Source organism: Nicotiana sylvestris, chromosome 11, assembly GCF_000393655.2.
Source record: "Nicotiana sylvestris chromosome 11, ASM39365v2, whole genome shotgun sequence".
NCBI lineage: Eukaryota > Viridiplantae > Streptophyta > Magnoliopsida > Solanales > Solanaceae > Nicotiana > Nicotiana sylvestris.
Window position 1 is genome coordinate 134,272,065 of NC_091067.1, and position 16,652 is coordinate 134,288,716.

General features: G+C 36.9%; 2 protein-coding genes across 3 annotated transcripts; one reads left to right on the plus strand and one right to left on the minus strand.

Annotated features, from left to right (window-relative positions):
- Positions 1–2,267: 2,267 nt before the first annotated feature.
- On the plus strand, positions 2,268–9,734 carry LOC104226322 (homeobox-leucine zipper protein REVOLUTA). 2 transcript variants are annotated; one of them, XM_009778287.2, is made up of 18 exons: positions 2,268–3,607; positions 3,915–4,074; positions 4,479–4,564; positions 4,824–4,914; positions 5,015–5,110; positions 5,241–5,351; positions 5,443–5,526; positions 5,647–5,802; positions 5,892–5,966; positions 6,460–6,566; positions 6,679–6,853; positions 7,117–7,305; positions 7,489–7,569; positions 7,657–7,791; positions 7,910–8,244; positions 8,525–8,630; positions 9,086–9,235; positions 9,333–9,734. In XM_009778287.2, exons 1-18 carry the CDS (start codon positions 3,375–3,377, stop codon positions 9,477–9,479), a joined length of 2,517 nt encoding a protein of 838 aa, XP_009776589.1. In that variant the 5' UTR covers positions 2,268–3,374; the 3' UTR covers positions 9,480–9,734. The 2 variants fall into 2 exon arrangements, with proteins under 2 accessions (XP_009776589.1, XP_070018396.1); XM_070162295.1 differs by lacking the exons at positions 2,268–3,607; positions 3,915–4,074; positions 4,479–4,564 and adding an exon at positions 4,665–4,676.
- A 187-nt stretch (positions 9,735–9,921) lies between these two features.
- Positions 9,922–15,834, minus strand: LOC104226321 (CASP-like protein 5A2). The gene is made up of 3 exons (XM_009778286.2): positions 15,298–15,834; positions 14,006–14,138; positions 9,922–10,554 (listed from the first exon to the last, which is right to left on the minus strand). Exons 1-3 carry the CDS (start codon positions 15,507–15,509, stop codon positions 10,363–10,365), a joined length of 537 nt encoding a protein of 178 aa, XP_009776588.1. The 5' UTR covers positions 15,510–15,834; the 3' UTR covers positions 9,922–10,362.
- Between the last annotated feature and the right edge of the window lie 818 nt (positions 15,835–16,652).

The following is a 16,652-nucleotide window of genomic DNA, read 5'->3' on the forward strand; positions in this document are numbered from 1 at the left end:
CGACGACACTTACCCACTTCATAGTCCACTCAGAGCTCTATCGAGGCATTTCCTCTAGAATCCGCCTCCAACCCACTCGTATCTAACCACAATCGACTCGATAACGTCAAATAATGTTAAGAAAATCAATTACATTACATAAAGAAAGGATTTTTACACCTTTTCCCAAAAGTAAAAAAAAGTCAACCTCGAGCTCGCTTAGTCAAAATCCGAGAGTCCGACCAAAACTCATTTATCCATTCACCCCGAGTCCGATTATGTAATTAATTTTGAAATTCGAACTCAAATTAAGGTCTAAATCCCGTATTTGCAAAAACCCAAAATTCTTCCTAAATCCCTAGTTTTCTACTATGGAAGAACAAAGTTTAGGGCTAGAAATTAATGGGCGATGTTACAAATTGAAGAAAATGAGTTAAAGTGTACAAACCTATGAATTGGTATTGGGTTTTCCATTCAAAATTGCATCTAGGCCGAGCTCTAATGGAGAGTTTTATGAAAAAGGGTGAAATCCTGTTTTTGAAACATTTAAATCACTGGGCGTCAGGTGTTCATCACGATCACGTGAAACTTGACGCGTTCGCGGAGAGCATTGCCTAACTGGCTTATACGATCGCGAGTATCTCCACACGTTCGTGAAGGTTTAGCCTGCCTCTCCTCCGCATTCGCGAGCTTAGGTTCGCTTTCGCATAGAGTAACCTCAACTCCTAGCCCAGCCTATCTAACACTACGCGTTCGCGAAGAGCAGACCCCCCAGTGCTCCGCGTTGGCAACCAAGGTCTCGCGTTCGGGTAGAGTAAAATCCTCCCCAATCCCAGATTCCCTTTCGCGACCGCGAGAAAGGCTTCGCTGTCTCGAAGCACAATACACTAGATGACAGCTGAACCTCGAAACCCAGATTTTTCTAAGTTCAAATGGTCCGTAGGCTATCCAAAATTCACCCAAGCCCTAGGGGCTCCAAACCAAATATGCACGCAAGTACAAAAATATTATACGAACTCGCTCGCACGATCAAAACTCCAAATAATACTTAGAACTACGAATCAAACACCAAATCGAATGGAATTTTCAATAAAGCTTAAGAACATTCAATTTTTCAATCGGACGTCCGAATCACGTCAAATCATTTCCGTTTTGCACCAAATTTTACAGACAAGTCATAAATATAGTAATGAACATATACCAAGTTTCGGAACTAAGATCCGGACCCGGTATCAACAAAGTCAAGCATCGGTCAAATTTATAAAGTCTTTAAACCTTTAAATTTCAAATTCTCGACAAATTGCGATAACTCGAGCTAGGGATATCCGAATTCAATTCCGGGCATACGCTCAAGTCCCAAATCACGATACAAACTATCGGGATCGTCAAAATACGAATCCGGTTCTGTTTCCTTAAAATATTGGCCGAAATCAATTCAAATGAATTTTAAAGCACGAATTCACATTTTAATTAATTTTTCACATATAAGCCTTCGGGAAGTATGAACTTAACACGCAAATCGACCTGTCGGCTTATCACAGAAAAAACCATGAGTACCACCAGTAGAGTTCTCTTTTAACTTCTTTTTCCTTAGAGTTTAGCTCTGAGTTAAAAAAAATCTTCTTGATAATAGTAACCATATATAGAATAAAAATGTCCTATAATTTCAAGGGCATATATAGGATACATGAATTATGAATTCAATCAAATACAATAATATGTTCAAATATCCAATTATCATTGAATTCAGCGTTATTACTATCCACAAAATTCGAACTTTAAATATACTTTTGCATAATTTAGATTCAACTAAACAAAGATCATATAAGAACAAAGATGTCCTGTGATTTCAGGGCAGATATGCGACATAAGGTATGAATTCAGTCAAATTCAATATTTTTAGTATCAGATGTACAAATATTAAATTCTAATCTAGTAACTCAAATGGTCATTAAAATTTAGTGGTAGTCCAACCACAAAATTGAAATTCTAAATCTCCTTTTATATAATGTAGATCAAGTTAAGAAATTTCATCTAGACAATATTGACCATATTTGGACAAAGATGTCCTTTGAACTTTTCCTTTTATGTTTATAGCTAGAAAAAATAATCCAAACAGCGGTGATCACATATTTTATTAAAAAGAAAAAGAAAAAGAAGTTGTATTATTATACTCTATCGGATTACTGAATATTTTATATTCGTACATTATAATTTCAATTAAATAGTTGAAGAGAAAGGACATAAAAGAAAACAGAAAAACACAAAGGCAAGAGCAACAACAGCAGCATAAAAACACTGGCATTTTCGATTTGCGAGCTCATAAAGCTTTAACTCAAGCAAACTCTCTCTCTCTCTCTCTCTCTCTCCATTTTCTTTTTCTCTTTTCTCACCCACCACTCTCACACACCTCTTCACCTCACCTTACACACTAAAAAAACATCACTCCTCTCTCTAAAAAATTCAATCTTTTTGCTGTTCCAACATGTCTTTTAGAGTTTGTTTCAGTTTCAGATCTTAAGGGCGGGAGTGTTATGCTTCTTCTAATATTTTGAAGCTCAAGAAAACAGAGCAAAATTTTGCTTTCTTTTCTCCTACTTTTTGTGGGGGGTAATTCTTGTTTTTGTAATCTCAAAGCTGGCTGTTTTATGTATATACTGAAGGGGTTGTGGTGATTTGTTTGTCTACTTTAAGAAGGTGCCATCTTTTTCAGTAATATTTGGGTAAAAGTTCTCTCTTTTTTGGCCTTAAACGCGAAGATTCAGGCCTCTCTCAACGTGTCATTTGTTCTCTGTATTAAACACAGCTGGAGAATTAATTACATAGAGGTAAAAAAAGGGGTTAAAGATTCCAAAGAATTGAAAAAAAACAGAGGGCTGAGGTAAAAAGTTGATGGTTTTTTTAAAAAAATAAAAGCTTAAATGATGATAAAGTTTGGAGCTTTATGTGAATGGAAATGGTGTTGTGTTTGTATCAAACACGAGTAGTTTACAGCTTATGTGAATTTGAAAGAGAGAGAATTTTTGTCTGTATTTATATCCTTTTCAGCCATATCTTTCGTTAGAGCAGTTTTGGCTGTACCTTAATTTGTAAGGGTTTAAGCGTGAAGTGTGTGTTTGAGCCTTCTGTTATAAGGGGCACAAAGTATAGAAACAACAAAAGGGGCACCTAGGAATCTTCTGGCTCAATCAAGATCGTTCATTTAATCTTGTCTGAGATCACTAGAAAAAGAAAAAGGAAAGATAAAGATAAAGTCTTTGTTTCAGAGAATCTTAGTTCTCTGTGTTGATATATATAATAAAAGCTGTTTGCAGGGAATATATCTACTTGGGGGTGTTTGAAAATTTGGAAAGCTTGATTATTTTTTTGTTTGGGATTTTGGGGTTTGAGGGCAAATGGCTATGGTGGTACAGCAGCATAGGGAGAGTAGTAGTGGTAGTATTACAAAACATCTTGACAGTAGTGGAAAGTATGTCCGGTATACAGCTGAGCAAGTGGAGGCATTAGAGAGGGTTTATGCAGAGTGCCCTAAACCTAGCTCGTTGCGCCGCCAGCAATTGATCCGCGAATGCCCTATTCTGTCGAATATCGAGCCTAAGCAGATCAAAGTTTGGTTTCAAAACAGAAGGTACACTTCCCGCTGTTCAATTTTGATTGCTCCAATTTGGTTTCTTTTTTGTTCTTAAATGCATATATTTAGGTGTCGTGCACTTGTGATCTTGGACTGAAATATGGGATAAGTTAGATGAGTGATGGTTAAATTGGAATATATCACTGTGCTTCTAGTTTCCTAGGCTTGTCGATTGGGTTGTATGGATTAATCGGGGGGGGGGGGGCATTAAGTGAATCGTGAATTGGATGTGTAGTTTGATTTCTGTCTGTCGGGTAGTTGAGCTTAGATTTTGGAATTGAGGGTGAACATTGTGCCATTTCAGGTGTCGAGAGAAGCAAAGGAAAGAGTCTTCTAGACTACAGACTGTAAATAGAAAGCTGTCTGCAATGAATAAACTATTAATGGAGGAGAATGATCGCTTGCAAAAACAGGTTTCACAGCTTGTGTGTGAAAATGGCTTTATGCGGCAACAATTGCATACTGTAAGTTAACATAATTTTTCCTTTATACTTGTGGTAAAAAGCTTTATTTTTTGCTTACTGTAGACTAATGGTAACGTATATCTTGTCTTTTGTTTCTGATGAAATGGCTAAGCACTATGAATTTTAAGATTTCTGATATTCCACAGCTTATGGTAACATATTTTAAACAGTGTAAATAAACTTTATTCTGATGACACTGTTTTAGGACATTCTTATAGTTATGGAATGCATGGCTTTAGATATGGGACTAAATTTTATGTTCATCGTGTTTTTGCATTCTATATTCTTCTACTCGCCCTTGTTTTGCTGTGAAGTTGAACCAATAAACAAGAAACAGATGATGGATATCTCCGGTGATCTTTTGTTCCATAGGATTAATTAGACTGTATTTGTGTTTTCTGCAGGCATCAGCGGCCACTACTGATGTAAGTTGTGAGTCAGTGGTTACCACCCCTCAGCATTCCCTCAGAGATGCTAACAACCCTGCTGGGTAATTAATTTCAAACACCTATTTCTCCCATCCTTTCCGTCTATGGTGTCCATTCTCCAACATATTTATGTTATTTATTCAATGGCATATACATTGCTAACAACCCTGCTGGGTAATTAATTTCAAACACCTATTTCTCCCATCCTTTCCGTCTATGGTGTCCATTCTCCAACATATTTATGTTATTTATTCAATGGCATATACAACATTTTGAGGGGCTAATTTGTTTATCTCTAAGTCAAGTTTGTTCTCTATGCAGACTGCTGTCGATTGCAGAGGAAACCTTAGCAGAGTTCCTTTCCAAGGCTACAGGAACTGCTGTTGATTGGGTCCCGATGCCTGGGATGAAGGTTTGAACTTTAGTCAATCCTCTTTATTTTTTGAAAATTCAGTATTGCCATGTCTCTTTGACTGGATAGCTAAAAAACTAAATTTTCATTCTATTGCCAGCCTGGTCCGGATTCAGTTGGGATTTTTGCCATCTCACACAGTTGTAGTGGAGTGGCAGCCCGAGCATGTGGTCTTGTTAGCTTAGAGCCGACAAAGGTAAGCAGTCTTGTGGAAAATTAATTTAAATGTAGTGCTGTTGCTCTATTACTAGTTTTGGTCCTTTGACGGGTGTACTAGATGTTGCCAGTTTCTTCTTAGTAAATATATTTTTGTCAAATATTTACAGATTGCTGAGATCCTCAAAGATCGACCTTCTTGGTTCCGAGACTGCCGGAACGTTGAAGTTTTCACGATGTTTTCTGCAGGAAATGGAACAATTGAGCTTTTGTACACGCAGGTAATTAATTACCTTCTCATCAATCTTCACGTAGGCTTCTGATTGGAGAAGCTACAGCATTGAGGGGATTTTTGAAATCATTTCTTTTCAGATATATGCTCCTACCACCTTGGCTCCTGCACGTGATTTTTGGACTCTGAGATACACAACCACCCTGGAGAATGGTAGTTTTGTGGTATGCACATCCTCCGCATTAGCGTGTCTTAGGATAAGCAATCTGGCCACTTTTGTACTTAGTTATGAATATTTTGCTGATAGTTTGTTGTATGTGCCATCAATTCCTCCTCCCCTCAAGGTTTGTGAAAGATCCCTCTCTGGTACTGGAGCTGGGCCGAATGCTGCTTCTGCTTCCCAGTTTGTAAGAGCTCAAATGCTTCCGTCCGGATATCTAATCCGACCGTGTGACGGTGGAGGATCCATTATACATATTGTTGACCATCTGAATCTTGAGGTCAGATTGCACACTGTACTACCACTTCCCTTTCTTTTTAACTTGTTCTGTCTTGCAGCTGGACTTCACGGCATAATGTTTTTCTTCAGGCATGGAGTGCCCCTGAGATTTTGCGTCCACTTTATGAATCGTCAAAAGTTGTGGCACAGAAAATGACTATTGCGGTGAGTTGAACCGTTGATTGTCATTAAATACTGGATGTGTAACAACCTTTTTAGTCTTCACAACTAGATCTCAATTTTTGTTGAGCTCTGAAGTCGATAGGGTTGTAATTTCTGGACGAGCAGTTAGATATAGCCTGATATTTTTGTTTATTCAGTTAGAAGTTCCCAGCTTTAAAAATATAGAACACCTGACAAATCCTTAGTCTCTTAATGCACGTTATTGAGGATTTCTTCGTTTTTTCGAGTTTTCTAAGGTTCATTATTGTTTTCCTCATGGGGTTGCCATAAAAGTCTGCATGTGAAACATATAGTATTGAAGAACTGTAGGCTGTGAAGCGCACCATACTCTTAACTGCATTAGTTGTTGCTTTAATTCCATATGTTGCTCTGAGAATACTTGCAGCATTTTTTATGTTTCAAGTACTTGAGCAATTACCGTAGCTTACCATCACAACAAAAGAAATACTAATTATAGTATGTTTTTGCTGTAAAGGCACTGCGATATGCAAGGCAAATAGCTCAGGAGACTAGTGGGGAGGTTGTATATGGTCTGGGAAGGCAACCTGCAGTTCTTCGAACATTTAGCCAGAGATTAAGCAGGTGCTGTTTATTGCTCTGATTGTTCTGTGCTATGAGATATGATATGCCATAAAAGTAGACATACGAATTCTGAAGCACAAGTATCATAATTAAGCTATTTTCTATATTGCAGAGGCTTCAATGACGCCATCAATGGATTCAGTGATGATGGCTGGTCATTGTTAAGTTCTGATGGTGGTGAAGATGTTATAGTTGCTGTCAATTCAAGGAAGAACATTGCCACCACTTCCGTTCCTCTTTCACCGCTGGGAGGCATCCTTTGTGCCAAAGCATCAATGCTACTCCAGGTGAATAGATTACCTTTTAACTGACTAGAAATTTTCATTGGCCAACTACCTTTGCCTTGTTAGATAAAATTGTTCCAGACTGTTGCAGATTTTGATGATGCTTTCAATTTCTAAACTCTTGGAATGAATCGGGATTCCTGGAATATAAGAGAATATTACTCAGTGTTCTATAAAGCTATTTGTTTAATGCACCATGTGGGGCATCTTGTTGCTATTAAATGGTAGAATGAGAATTGACTTTTAACTCTTCTGTTTGGTGGCAGAATGTTCCTCCTGTGGTACTGGTTCGATTTCTCAGGGAGCACCGTTCAGAGTGGGCGGACTTTAATGTTGATGCCTATGTAGCTTCGTCAATGAAATCTTGTTCATATGCATATCCTGGGATGAGGCCTACCAGATTTACCGGAAGTCAGATAATAATGCCACTTGGCCATACAATTGAACATGAAGAGGTAAGCACTTTGCACTTGCCCCAGTTCCATCCATCCCATGTGTTGGAGTGTGCTTATACAGCACCAGTATTTTTTATAATCAGAAAGTTAGCACTCTTTGAATTGCTAGGCTTGTTACCTAATATTGCTAATATTATACTTTAGACTTCCTCTCATTTTTTTTTATTTTGTTTTGCTTTGCAGATGCTTGAGGTTATTAGATTGGAAGGACACTCTATTGGCCAGGAAGATGCTTTTATGCCAAGAGATGTTCACCTTCTCCAGGTACCTTTTGCCTATGCATTGATGTTTCGGTGTGTTATCTACGTACAGACATTGTTGAAGCAATAGCTAACAAACGTTTATTTCTAGATGTGTAGTGGAACTGATGAGAATGCTGTCGGAGCTTGTTCTGAACTAGTTTTTGCTGCAATTGATGAGATGTTTCCAGATGATGCACCCCTGTTGCCCTCCGGGTTTCGTATCATTCCTCTCGAGTCAAAATCAGTTGAGTAAAAATATTTCATTTTCAACTTTAAGCATTGAATTTGGCCAATCTATTGTTTACATGGATTATTTTTCATTTTGCTTGATTTTGGAGCATAACCGGTGATTCTATTTTCAGAGCGATCCCCAGGATACATCGAATGCTCATAGAACACTGGATCTGGCATCAAGTCTTGAAGTTGGCCCAGCAACAAACCCTGCTACTGGAGATGTGGTCTCTGGCTACAGTGCACGATCTGTGTTGACAATTGCTTTTCAATTTCCATTCGAGGACAATCTTCAGGACAATGTAGCTACCATGGCGCGCCAGTATGTTCGCAGTGTGGTTTCATCTGTCCAACGGGTTGCCATGGCAATATCTCCCGCAGGAGTGAATTCAACATTCGGGTCCAAGCTTTCTCCAGGCTCCCCTGAAGCTGTAACGTTGTCGCACTGGATCTGCCAGAGCTACAGGTAAAATGATTTCTCAACTATGGTGAAACCTTGTTCTCTTCGTTTCAGCTCAATATGGGGTTTATTGCTTTACATGTTCATACTGTCGTGCTTACAAGTCATTCGTTGCAAATCTCATTTACCACCAAGAGCCAAAGTAGTGTCAAGTGTGCATGTTGAGATCTTCAATTATTTTATGAGAATTTTTCCTTTCTCAACATATTGAGAAAAAGCAGACGGTCTTAGAAGTACTTTTCTGATTGTTAACATACCGTTTTCTTCTTTTGCATTTAATATCCAGTTATCACATGGGGACAGAGTTGCTTCAAACTGATTCGAGGGGCGATGAATCAGTGCTAAAAAATCTTTGGCAACATCAGGATGCTATTTTGTGCTGCTCATTGAAGGTATGAATTCTCTTATCATGTAAACAGCATGTTACGGTTAGTAAAAAAAAATTGTATGTTGTGTTGCGGTGAAACATGAACATATACGTAAAGAAAAAATGTATTAACCTAGTAAATCCACGATGAAGGCAGATTTGTTCAAAAGTTAATCTCATGACCCTAATTAATATTAGAATACGAAAGAGCTGGACAAGGATATTAGAAATAAGTCTGACTTAAATTATACTTGTGATGGTGATATTTTATGGTGAAAATGCCATATCATGGGTGTATATTTGAACTACTTGTGATTGGCATTTTGATTGTCCTCATTTTGGTCCCTAGCATGCTTTTGACATGTCAACATGGAAATGAGTTGCTAAGAAATTGGAAGGACTGACCTATTCGTCCACGTTCCTTTTATCTTGTTAAAAGAATGTATTTAGCAAGTTAAATTTCTTTCTCTGCTGTTGCAGTCCCTGCCGGTTTTCATTTTTGCTAATAAGGCTGGGCTTGATATGCTGGAGACAACCTTAGTTGCTTTACAGGACATTACTCTAGATAAGATATTTGATGAATCTGGCCGGAAAGTGTTGTTCGCTGAATTTCCCAAGATCATGGAACAGGTATTTACAGCTGACTCTGGTCTTTTGCAGAACCTAGAAAACAAAAGTTGAGGTCTTAACTGTTACTTTTTTCCGCGATGTTGATTCTTGATCATAGGGTTTTGCGTACTTGCCGGGTGGTATTTGCATGTCAGCAATGGGACGACATATTTCATATGAACAAGCTATTGCATGGAAAGTCTTTGCTTCTGAAGAAACTGTCCACTGCTTAGCCTTCTCATTTATTAACTGGTCATTTGTTTAATGTTGCTGTCAAATCTCCTTTCTTTTTTTTCCTTTTTGTTTTTTGACATCTTCCTCACAGAGGACACTGACAGCCAGGAACACAGTTGAACGGAATGATCTTTGGGACGGATGAAAATTTTGTAACTTGGGGGGCTCCCGTCTGTTTTACCTTTAATTTAATTAGACTAAATTTGTATTTTGCTTCCTGAATTCTTCATACTCTTATGTAAATTTTCTAGTGCAGCTTTTTTGAGTGCAGATGTTTGTTTCCGCATATTCTACCACTGATTCATTTTATATTTAGCTTTAGTATTTGCAGTGATATTCAAGATGCTGCAATGTTGCTAAGCTTATGTGATATTTTTTTCTTATAACAACTGAGAAAACTTATTTCGACAACTTAACTTGAACGGAAATCCTACATTATTAAACAAAGAGTAGATAAAGGTTAGTCGTGAATGGAAGATAAATTATTATAATATATACAACAAAGATAAGTACAAAATAATGATGGTCTCGATTGTTATTTTAAAATAAATTTTAGGTTTAATGTGTGCTTTTGGACTTGAATAACAAGCTCAAGATGTGCTAGGGAGATTGCCTCCAATGAATAAGACCTGTCTTATCATCCATTATATGCTATGTAATGTCAAAGATTCAAGGGTGCCCACTATACTTTTGCACAATCCTGCACATATAGCAACAGCCAACAAGCATAGCACAACTCAAGTTTGCGCATTGACCTGCTTTACACAATTTGTATTTACACACTGCAGCGGCAATTGTATGTTTTTTGGACATGGATCATCCAGACAAACATCTGCAATATCAGAACAAAAATCAGTTCTTTCCAAAAATGTTTGGATATTGTTTGAGTATTTCCTGAGAACCATTCTTCCTCTTCACCGAGATGCAAGTGACCAAAAGTTTAAGAGAAATGATGGCATAGCACAGAACCAGCTAAGAAAGGCCATGGCAGTAGCAGTCTCAAACTCTGTGCAGTGATTCTGAGAGCAGACACCAAGGTCATTGCCAATCAGTACAGTAATGCCAGCAGAAGCACAGGCTGCAGCAAACGTGAGGGTAGAAGTGACCTGCAAGAAAGATAGTATTTATAAGGAGATGAATGGAAAGGAGTCATGTAGCTACTCAGATGCTTCAGGATGAGCTTATATACAACTTGTGTTAAATGCTCAAAGCGGAATGTGGTGCACGCATAGCCCGAAAAGTTTATAATAATGGAGTAAAAGGAAGAGACCAATTCAAGAAGTGCAAAATGGAGATAGGTACGGGGGATTTGCTGTTATAATAAATTACAAATCTGGTTATCAAGAAACAATAAACTATTAACTCCAGACTATGAGATATTTAAAAGATAATAGAGCTTTTCTACCTACAAGGTAATTTCTACATCATATTAGAAGGGTTGAGGAACCAGGTTAAAAAAACCAATTTTATGTCTGACCTCACAGACCTTGAGGGATCAGCGATGGATCAGAAATGGCCCAAGAATACATCAAAAAGTAGCAAAATCTCCTACAAAATGAACAGACTGAGGAAGAAGTTCCCACCAGACGGGTAACTGGGCTAAGAGGGCTCAAAATCTGTTTCAGTTATTGCACGGAAGTTGTCCAACTGTGACTAAGTCTTACATAAACTGTGTCACTCTCTTCCATCATTAGGGACGAATGATCTGGATCCCCAGCCATTCATATCATAACTCTTTCATGCAAGAGTTTATCACTCTATTCATAATTAATTTTGCAGTCAATTTTATTCCGAAAAGAAACATAGCAAGACTATATTAATATTAACCAATTTAAAGTCCCAAATGAGCCATGACATATATCAATAGGCATATTAAACTTGGAGAGAACGAAAGAGGGCATGCTGCCAAAGTTTATATCAATAGGCATATTAAACTTGGAGCGAAAACGAAAAAAGGGAATGTTGCCAAAGTTTACTTGCAAAGAGGAAATTTTAGGGGAAAAGTCATATTTACTAATTCTCTAATACCATTTCAATTCACTTTTAAACAATTACTATGAGTAGCCCAAATCATTGATTATGTTTAACTGCGCATCTTTCATATCTTTCTGAGCTCCTTAAATAAATGGCTATTGCCTATTGCAAAATTCATATACCACAAGTATACGACCAACTTTACTGGTGCAGTAAAATACTGCTTATACGGCTCTTAAATGTAAAAAAGGCATGTTGCTTATAAGGCAACCAAGAGAATGTGACCATCTTAAACGTAAAGGGTACCTAATTTTAATATTTCATTGCTGAGTATACAATAAAAAAATTAGGCAACTCAACTTCTCTATTTTTTTTTTCTGTATAAACTCTATGGATACACCATCTTACTCCCTTCTTCCACTATCCTTTTTAGTGCACCCCCAAAAGATTGAAACATTTCTATTTATGAAAACTACCTCCCAACACTATCCTTTTCACTAAAAAAGAAAATTTTAATGCTCATTTCTACCAAGAGCGAGCCATCAGCATTCATGATGAAGTATATCATGATAGAAAGGCCATTTTCGCAACTTGTGTTTGTTTTACTTATGTGTGTATACATTTCTAAAATTCACTTTCCAATAAAACCACCTCATAATATGGAACGGACGGAGTACTAAAAGTCATAAGTTTATAGGAATTCCAAGTTCATGAAACACCCTTAACAGCTAGCCAAGTTATCAAAGGCTATGCCCTACTTCTTGAGTTGTCACCCGCGTTTTATGAGTTTCTCATAGTTGCATCATCGCGGTGCCTAGAGGGGATATGTACCAACTTAATCTTACCAATTAGTCTAAAGAAAATAATTTGATATGTATTTGTGCAAGACGTTGAAGCAAGCTGGTAGAGGTTGTATTCAACGGCACAAAAACCAATGAAGCCCCTTAATTTTTTGAATCCAATATAATACTTTTAGAATCCTTATAAAAAAAATGTTTAGAATGCCATTACTAGAATTTAGTAAGCATACCATGAGGTCTCTAAGAAATTAATCATCTCTCTCATGGCATTATATATTACACAACCTTCCCTTAAATTTTGGTACCTATACGAGACCCTCTGGATGGGTCAAAAACTGAATAACTAAAGAAACAACAAAGAAATAGGCATTACTTTTTCTTATTTTACCTTATAAAATAGAAATAATTAATTTTCAAACTTTATGCCATAGAGGATGCCCTATCCATCACTGGTAACTACTCGTGAGACCAAGCAAGTGGAATAATCCGAAGAAAGAGGGGTGAGGGAGACTCCTAATTGTTTCCCCCATTTAGATCCTGTAAATGCAATTTAATTCCCTCATCCTATTTGTTTGCTCCATTAAGATATTATTAATAAACACATTTTAATAAAATTAGTAGAGATGCATATTTCCAAGTGATTGTTTTGTATTAACCAAACGTAATAAATAAGGATATTTACAAAAACTCTAGTACATATTGCAAGATCCATTCAATGGGATGGAAGAAGCATGCAGATCACTTCACAAACTATTGACATAGTTTTTTATTATCTGGATTGATCATATTTGCAAATAGTTTACAAAGTTTTAAGATTAAATGCATTAAATTGGTATAATATATAGGATCTAAAGTCATTCAATTCACTAGAAAACTCGTGAAATTGTGACCTTGGACCTTAAATAGCAACAGAAGAATGAAAGGCCAGCGGAAATTCTGTTAAATACATGGTCATTATGGACAAGAGAAAATGGGTATGGTCATTGCACAGAATTACTCCATGAGTAGATGTGAATATTGACAATATTGAATTGTGTTTAATCCAGCACAAGCTGCCCCACTCTTGAGCTAGTCAATTTTCCGGCACTTCTTCCACATACATAAGAGTTGAAAACCAAAAATTGGCCCTGGATAACTTATATCCAAGCTTCATATTTCAAAGACTACTAGGTAGGCAATTAGGGCATAATATCTCTGGAAACCTAGCCAATTTCTTTGTTAAAAAGAAAAATGGGTAAATAAAACTAATCAAACATTCTAAACAACTGAAGAGTAGTTAAACAAAGGTCATTTTGCATAAACAGGAAGTTAGTGCATGCATAATATACAAGCTATCTCAATTAAAACTGGATAAGACATAAAGAAAAATCATATCGATCCAAGTATATATGTATTAAAATTTTCAGTGCAATTGCAAGGTGGAACTAAACCAGAAACACATAAGCAAAAGTCATATCTTTCCATGCCAATCGCAAGCTGGAAAGTTTTTTAATTCCATATTATACTTATCAAACGAAAGAAAGTCACGACACTCATCTATTTGATCAATTGCAATAGCTATCTTTTGTATCAAGTCCTTGCACGTCTGATTGTATCAGTCTCTATTCAAAAGCTATCAATTCTCTCCGCTAGATTCTCTTTTGTGTCTCGTGTAGAATCAGAGTGTTTGTCAAGTTCACGTACATCTTCTTTATGGTACAAGCATACTAGTCTAATAAATCCCTTCCATTTATTAATAAGCTCAGTTACATTAACATGTTCAAGTGGTTGTTTGGCAACTTACCCCATCACCAACAGCAAATAAACTCACAATCTGAGAACTTTGCAAGCACCGTCCAACAAGAAGAGCATAAATGTCAAGAACTCCTAGAGACAAGCTCCATAAGCTCTGCAAGCCAGCAGCAGCAACAAGGTAACTGGAAAACCAGATAAGACGAATAACTCACTATAAAGCAAAACGACATCCAAGTAACCATTTACTTGCTTAAAGGGCCAAAAGATAGAAACTTATGAAGATAGAAGCCAAATATGAAATACCACCCAAAAGAAAAGAGTTGTTAGATTTCCTTCGTTCAAGTTTATAGAATTTTTAAGAGGTGATGAATTATTGTCAGCATTTGCAGCTCCAATCGGTTGACTTCAAGTAGATGAAAATATCACATGATTGTTTAGACAACATCTAGCAGATTCGAACAGCCATCCGATGAGATAATGTGACAGAAACCAATTTTATGAAACAAGGTCCCTTAAAACATACAAAATCTTTATTTGATCTTCAAATTTTACAGATAAGGACAACCATACTCCACCGGCGAATTATCTTTCCCTTTTAGGAGGATATTTATCATATTTTCACAGCACCATCTATTACAAACTAATATCCTCTGGCATACACTAGTGAGGAAATATTAATATTAATAAATAAGTTGGGTATCACCATTATAACGGGGATTTGAACCTGAGAGGCTAAGACCTCTTGGTCTCCACAAATACCACATTGACTTACTAAACCAATAGATCGATACTTCCTATAACAACTATAGGCTTTGTAGGCTGGAAATGTTTGCATCTACAGTGGAGAATAACACATGCTCCACCAGAATTCCACTACCCCATCACCAAGCAAAATGAGAAGGGAAAAAAATGGTACTACTGAACCTGCATACTTTTATGACTTCTTATTCACCCAGGCACAATTGTTCTATATAATACACCACATATTGCATACTTTATACAACAACATCAACAACAACTACGCCTCAGTCACAAACAAGTTGAGGTCAATCCTCACTAACAAGCATTACTCCATTTAAACTCATCTCATGCCAATGTTATGCAAATACATATCACATACTTTATGATCATCTGAAATCAGCACATTCTAATTCATTTTATTGATAATTTGAACAGAAACATCGAGTAAGTTAAGCTCGAAATCCCCAAACTCATCGATAAAACACAGCACTTCAATACGAACTCAATAATACTACTAGCACTCGCAATCCGCCTTAATTAAGCATCTAATTAATACACGATCATCAAAATATGATTGAAACTGAAATTTTAAAATATTACCAGAAAGCAGTGACGGAAGGAAAATCACCGGTGGTAGCCATGACGCAAAGAGCGACAACAGCAAACACGAACTGCGCGAACCGTAAGAAGAATCCACCGATCGTGCCAGGCATGCCCTGTACATCCTTCATCCTCACTCTTGGCACGTTCGCTGCCTCCGTTTGCAGCGGCGGCGCGTCGACAGGATGCACTGACGCGTGGCTCACACTCATTTCTAATTATCTCTGTATGTACTTTTGTCCTCAACAGCAAGTTCAATCAGTTTACTTTTGCTGCTACAAATGAATCATCTCAAATTTGCTTATACTTGTGCGATCCACAAGTTCGATTGGAAAGATCCGGAGTTGATGAATTCTCCGGCCAGTGATTGATTTTCCGGCGAAGACAGAACCCTAGGTCCGGTGCAGATTGATCGGAGCACTGACCGTGGAAGCGAGTCAAGCGAGGGATGTATGTCACCTGGAAAGTGGGGAACTATTGGTCAGATGTGTTGGAAGCCGTATGTCCGAAGCTGACTCTGATATTTTACTCCACCTTGCTTTTATCACAGTACTTTTTCCTTTTATTACTTTTTATTTTTCCTGGAAAGTTTTGTATTTCGATTTTCGATTTACTACTTTTTGTTAATCCACGTTTTCTTTTATCCATTCCCTTTTTTAATTAAGAGAATGTTTGGCTAAGCTTATAAGCTGATCAAAATGGCTTATAAATACTTTTTGGCTTATTTAATTATTTGGTAAAATTAAAAGTGCTTATAAGCTAAAAATAAACAAAAAACCATAAGTTGGTCTCCCCAAACTTATCAAATTTCAGCTTATAAACACTTTAAGTTTGACCAAAATATTTACTATTCTATCCCTAAAATAATTCTTTTTAAACAAAACTCTTCGTATACCTAGTTCTTCAGCTGCTTATTATTAATTTCAGCAATTTTATCCAAACACGTAACTGTTTATTTTTTAAATCAGCTTCAGCACTTATAAGTATTTTTCAACACCTAATGCTTATCAGCTACTCTAAATTAGCTAAGCCAAACGGGCTCTAACTTTCTACTCTAGTTTATTACTCCTAGGGGTCGTTTGGTTGGAATACGATTTATACCGGTATAAGTTATGCTAAGATTGTTGTTTATTCATTGTTTGGTATGTTGTATTGAGAATGATAATTGCATAATTTCTAAGAAGAATGTATAAGTTATACCGGTGCTAATTACCCCACCTTCTATGAGGTATAAGTTATCCCAGTGTTATAATTAACAACGAGATAACTTATACCTGATTTGCTAGCCAAACAGAATATTAAGGTGGTATTAAATTTTTATACCACACTTATACCTTCTTGTACCTCATACCAAA

Excerpts from the sequence above, each read along its gene's own strand:
- LOC104226322 (XM_009778287.2), top strand. The coding sequence starts at position 3,375 with ATGGCTATGGTGGTACAGCAGCATAGGGAGAGTAGTAGTGGTAGTATT. Across the intron at positions 5,111-5,240 it reads TTAGCTTAGAGCCGACAAAG|ATTGCTGAGATCCTCAAAGA; the intron begins GTAAGCAGTCTT and ends AAATATTTACAG. Across the intron at positions 8,631-9,085 it reads TTTTGTGCTGCTCATTGAAG|TCCCTGCCGGTTTTCATTTT; the intron begins GTATGAATTCTC and ends CTGCTGTTGCAG.
- LOC104226321 (XM_009778286.2), bottom strand. The coding sequence starts at position 15,509 with ATGAGTGTGAGCCACGCGTCAGTGCATCCTGTCGACGCGCCGCCGCTG. Across the intron at positions 14,139-15,297 it reads CCTTCCGTCACTGCTTTCTG|TTACCTTGTTGCTGCTGCTG; the intron begins GTAATATTTTAA and ends CTGGTTTTCCAG. Across the intron at positions 10,555-14,005 it reads TATTTGCTGTTGGTGATGGG|GTCACTTCTACCCTCACGTT; the intron begins GTAAGTTGCCAA and ends TCTTTCTTGCAG.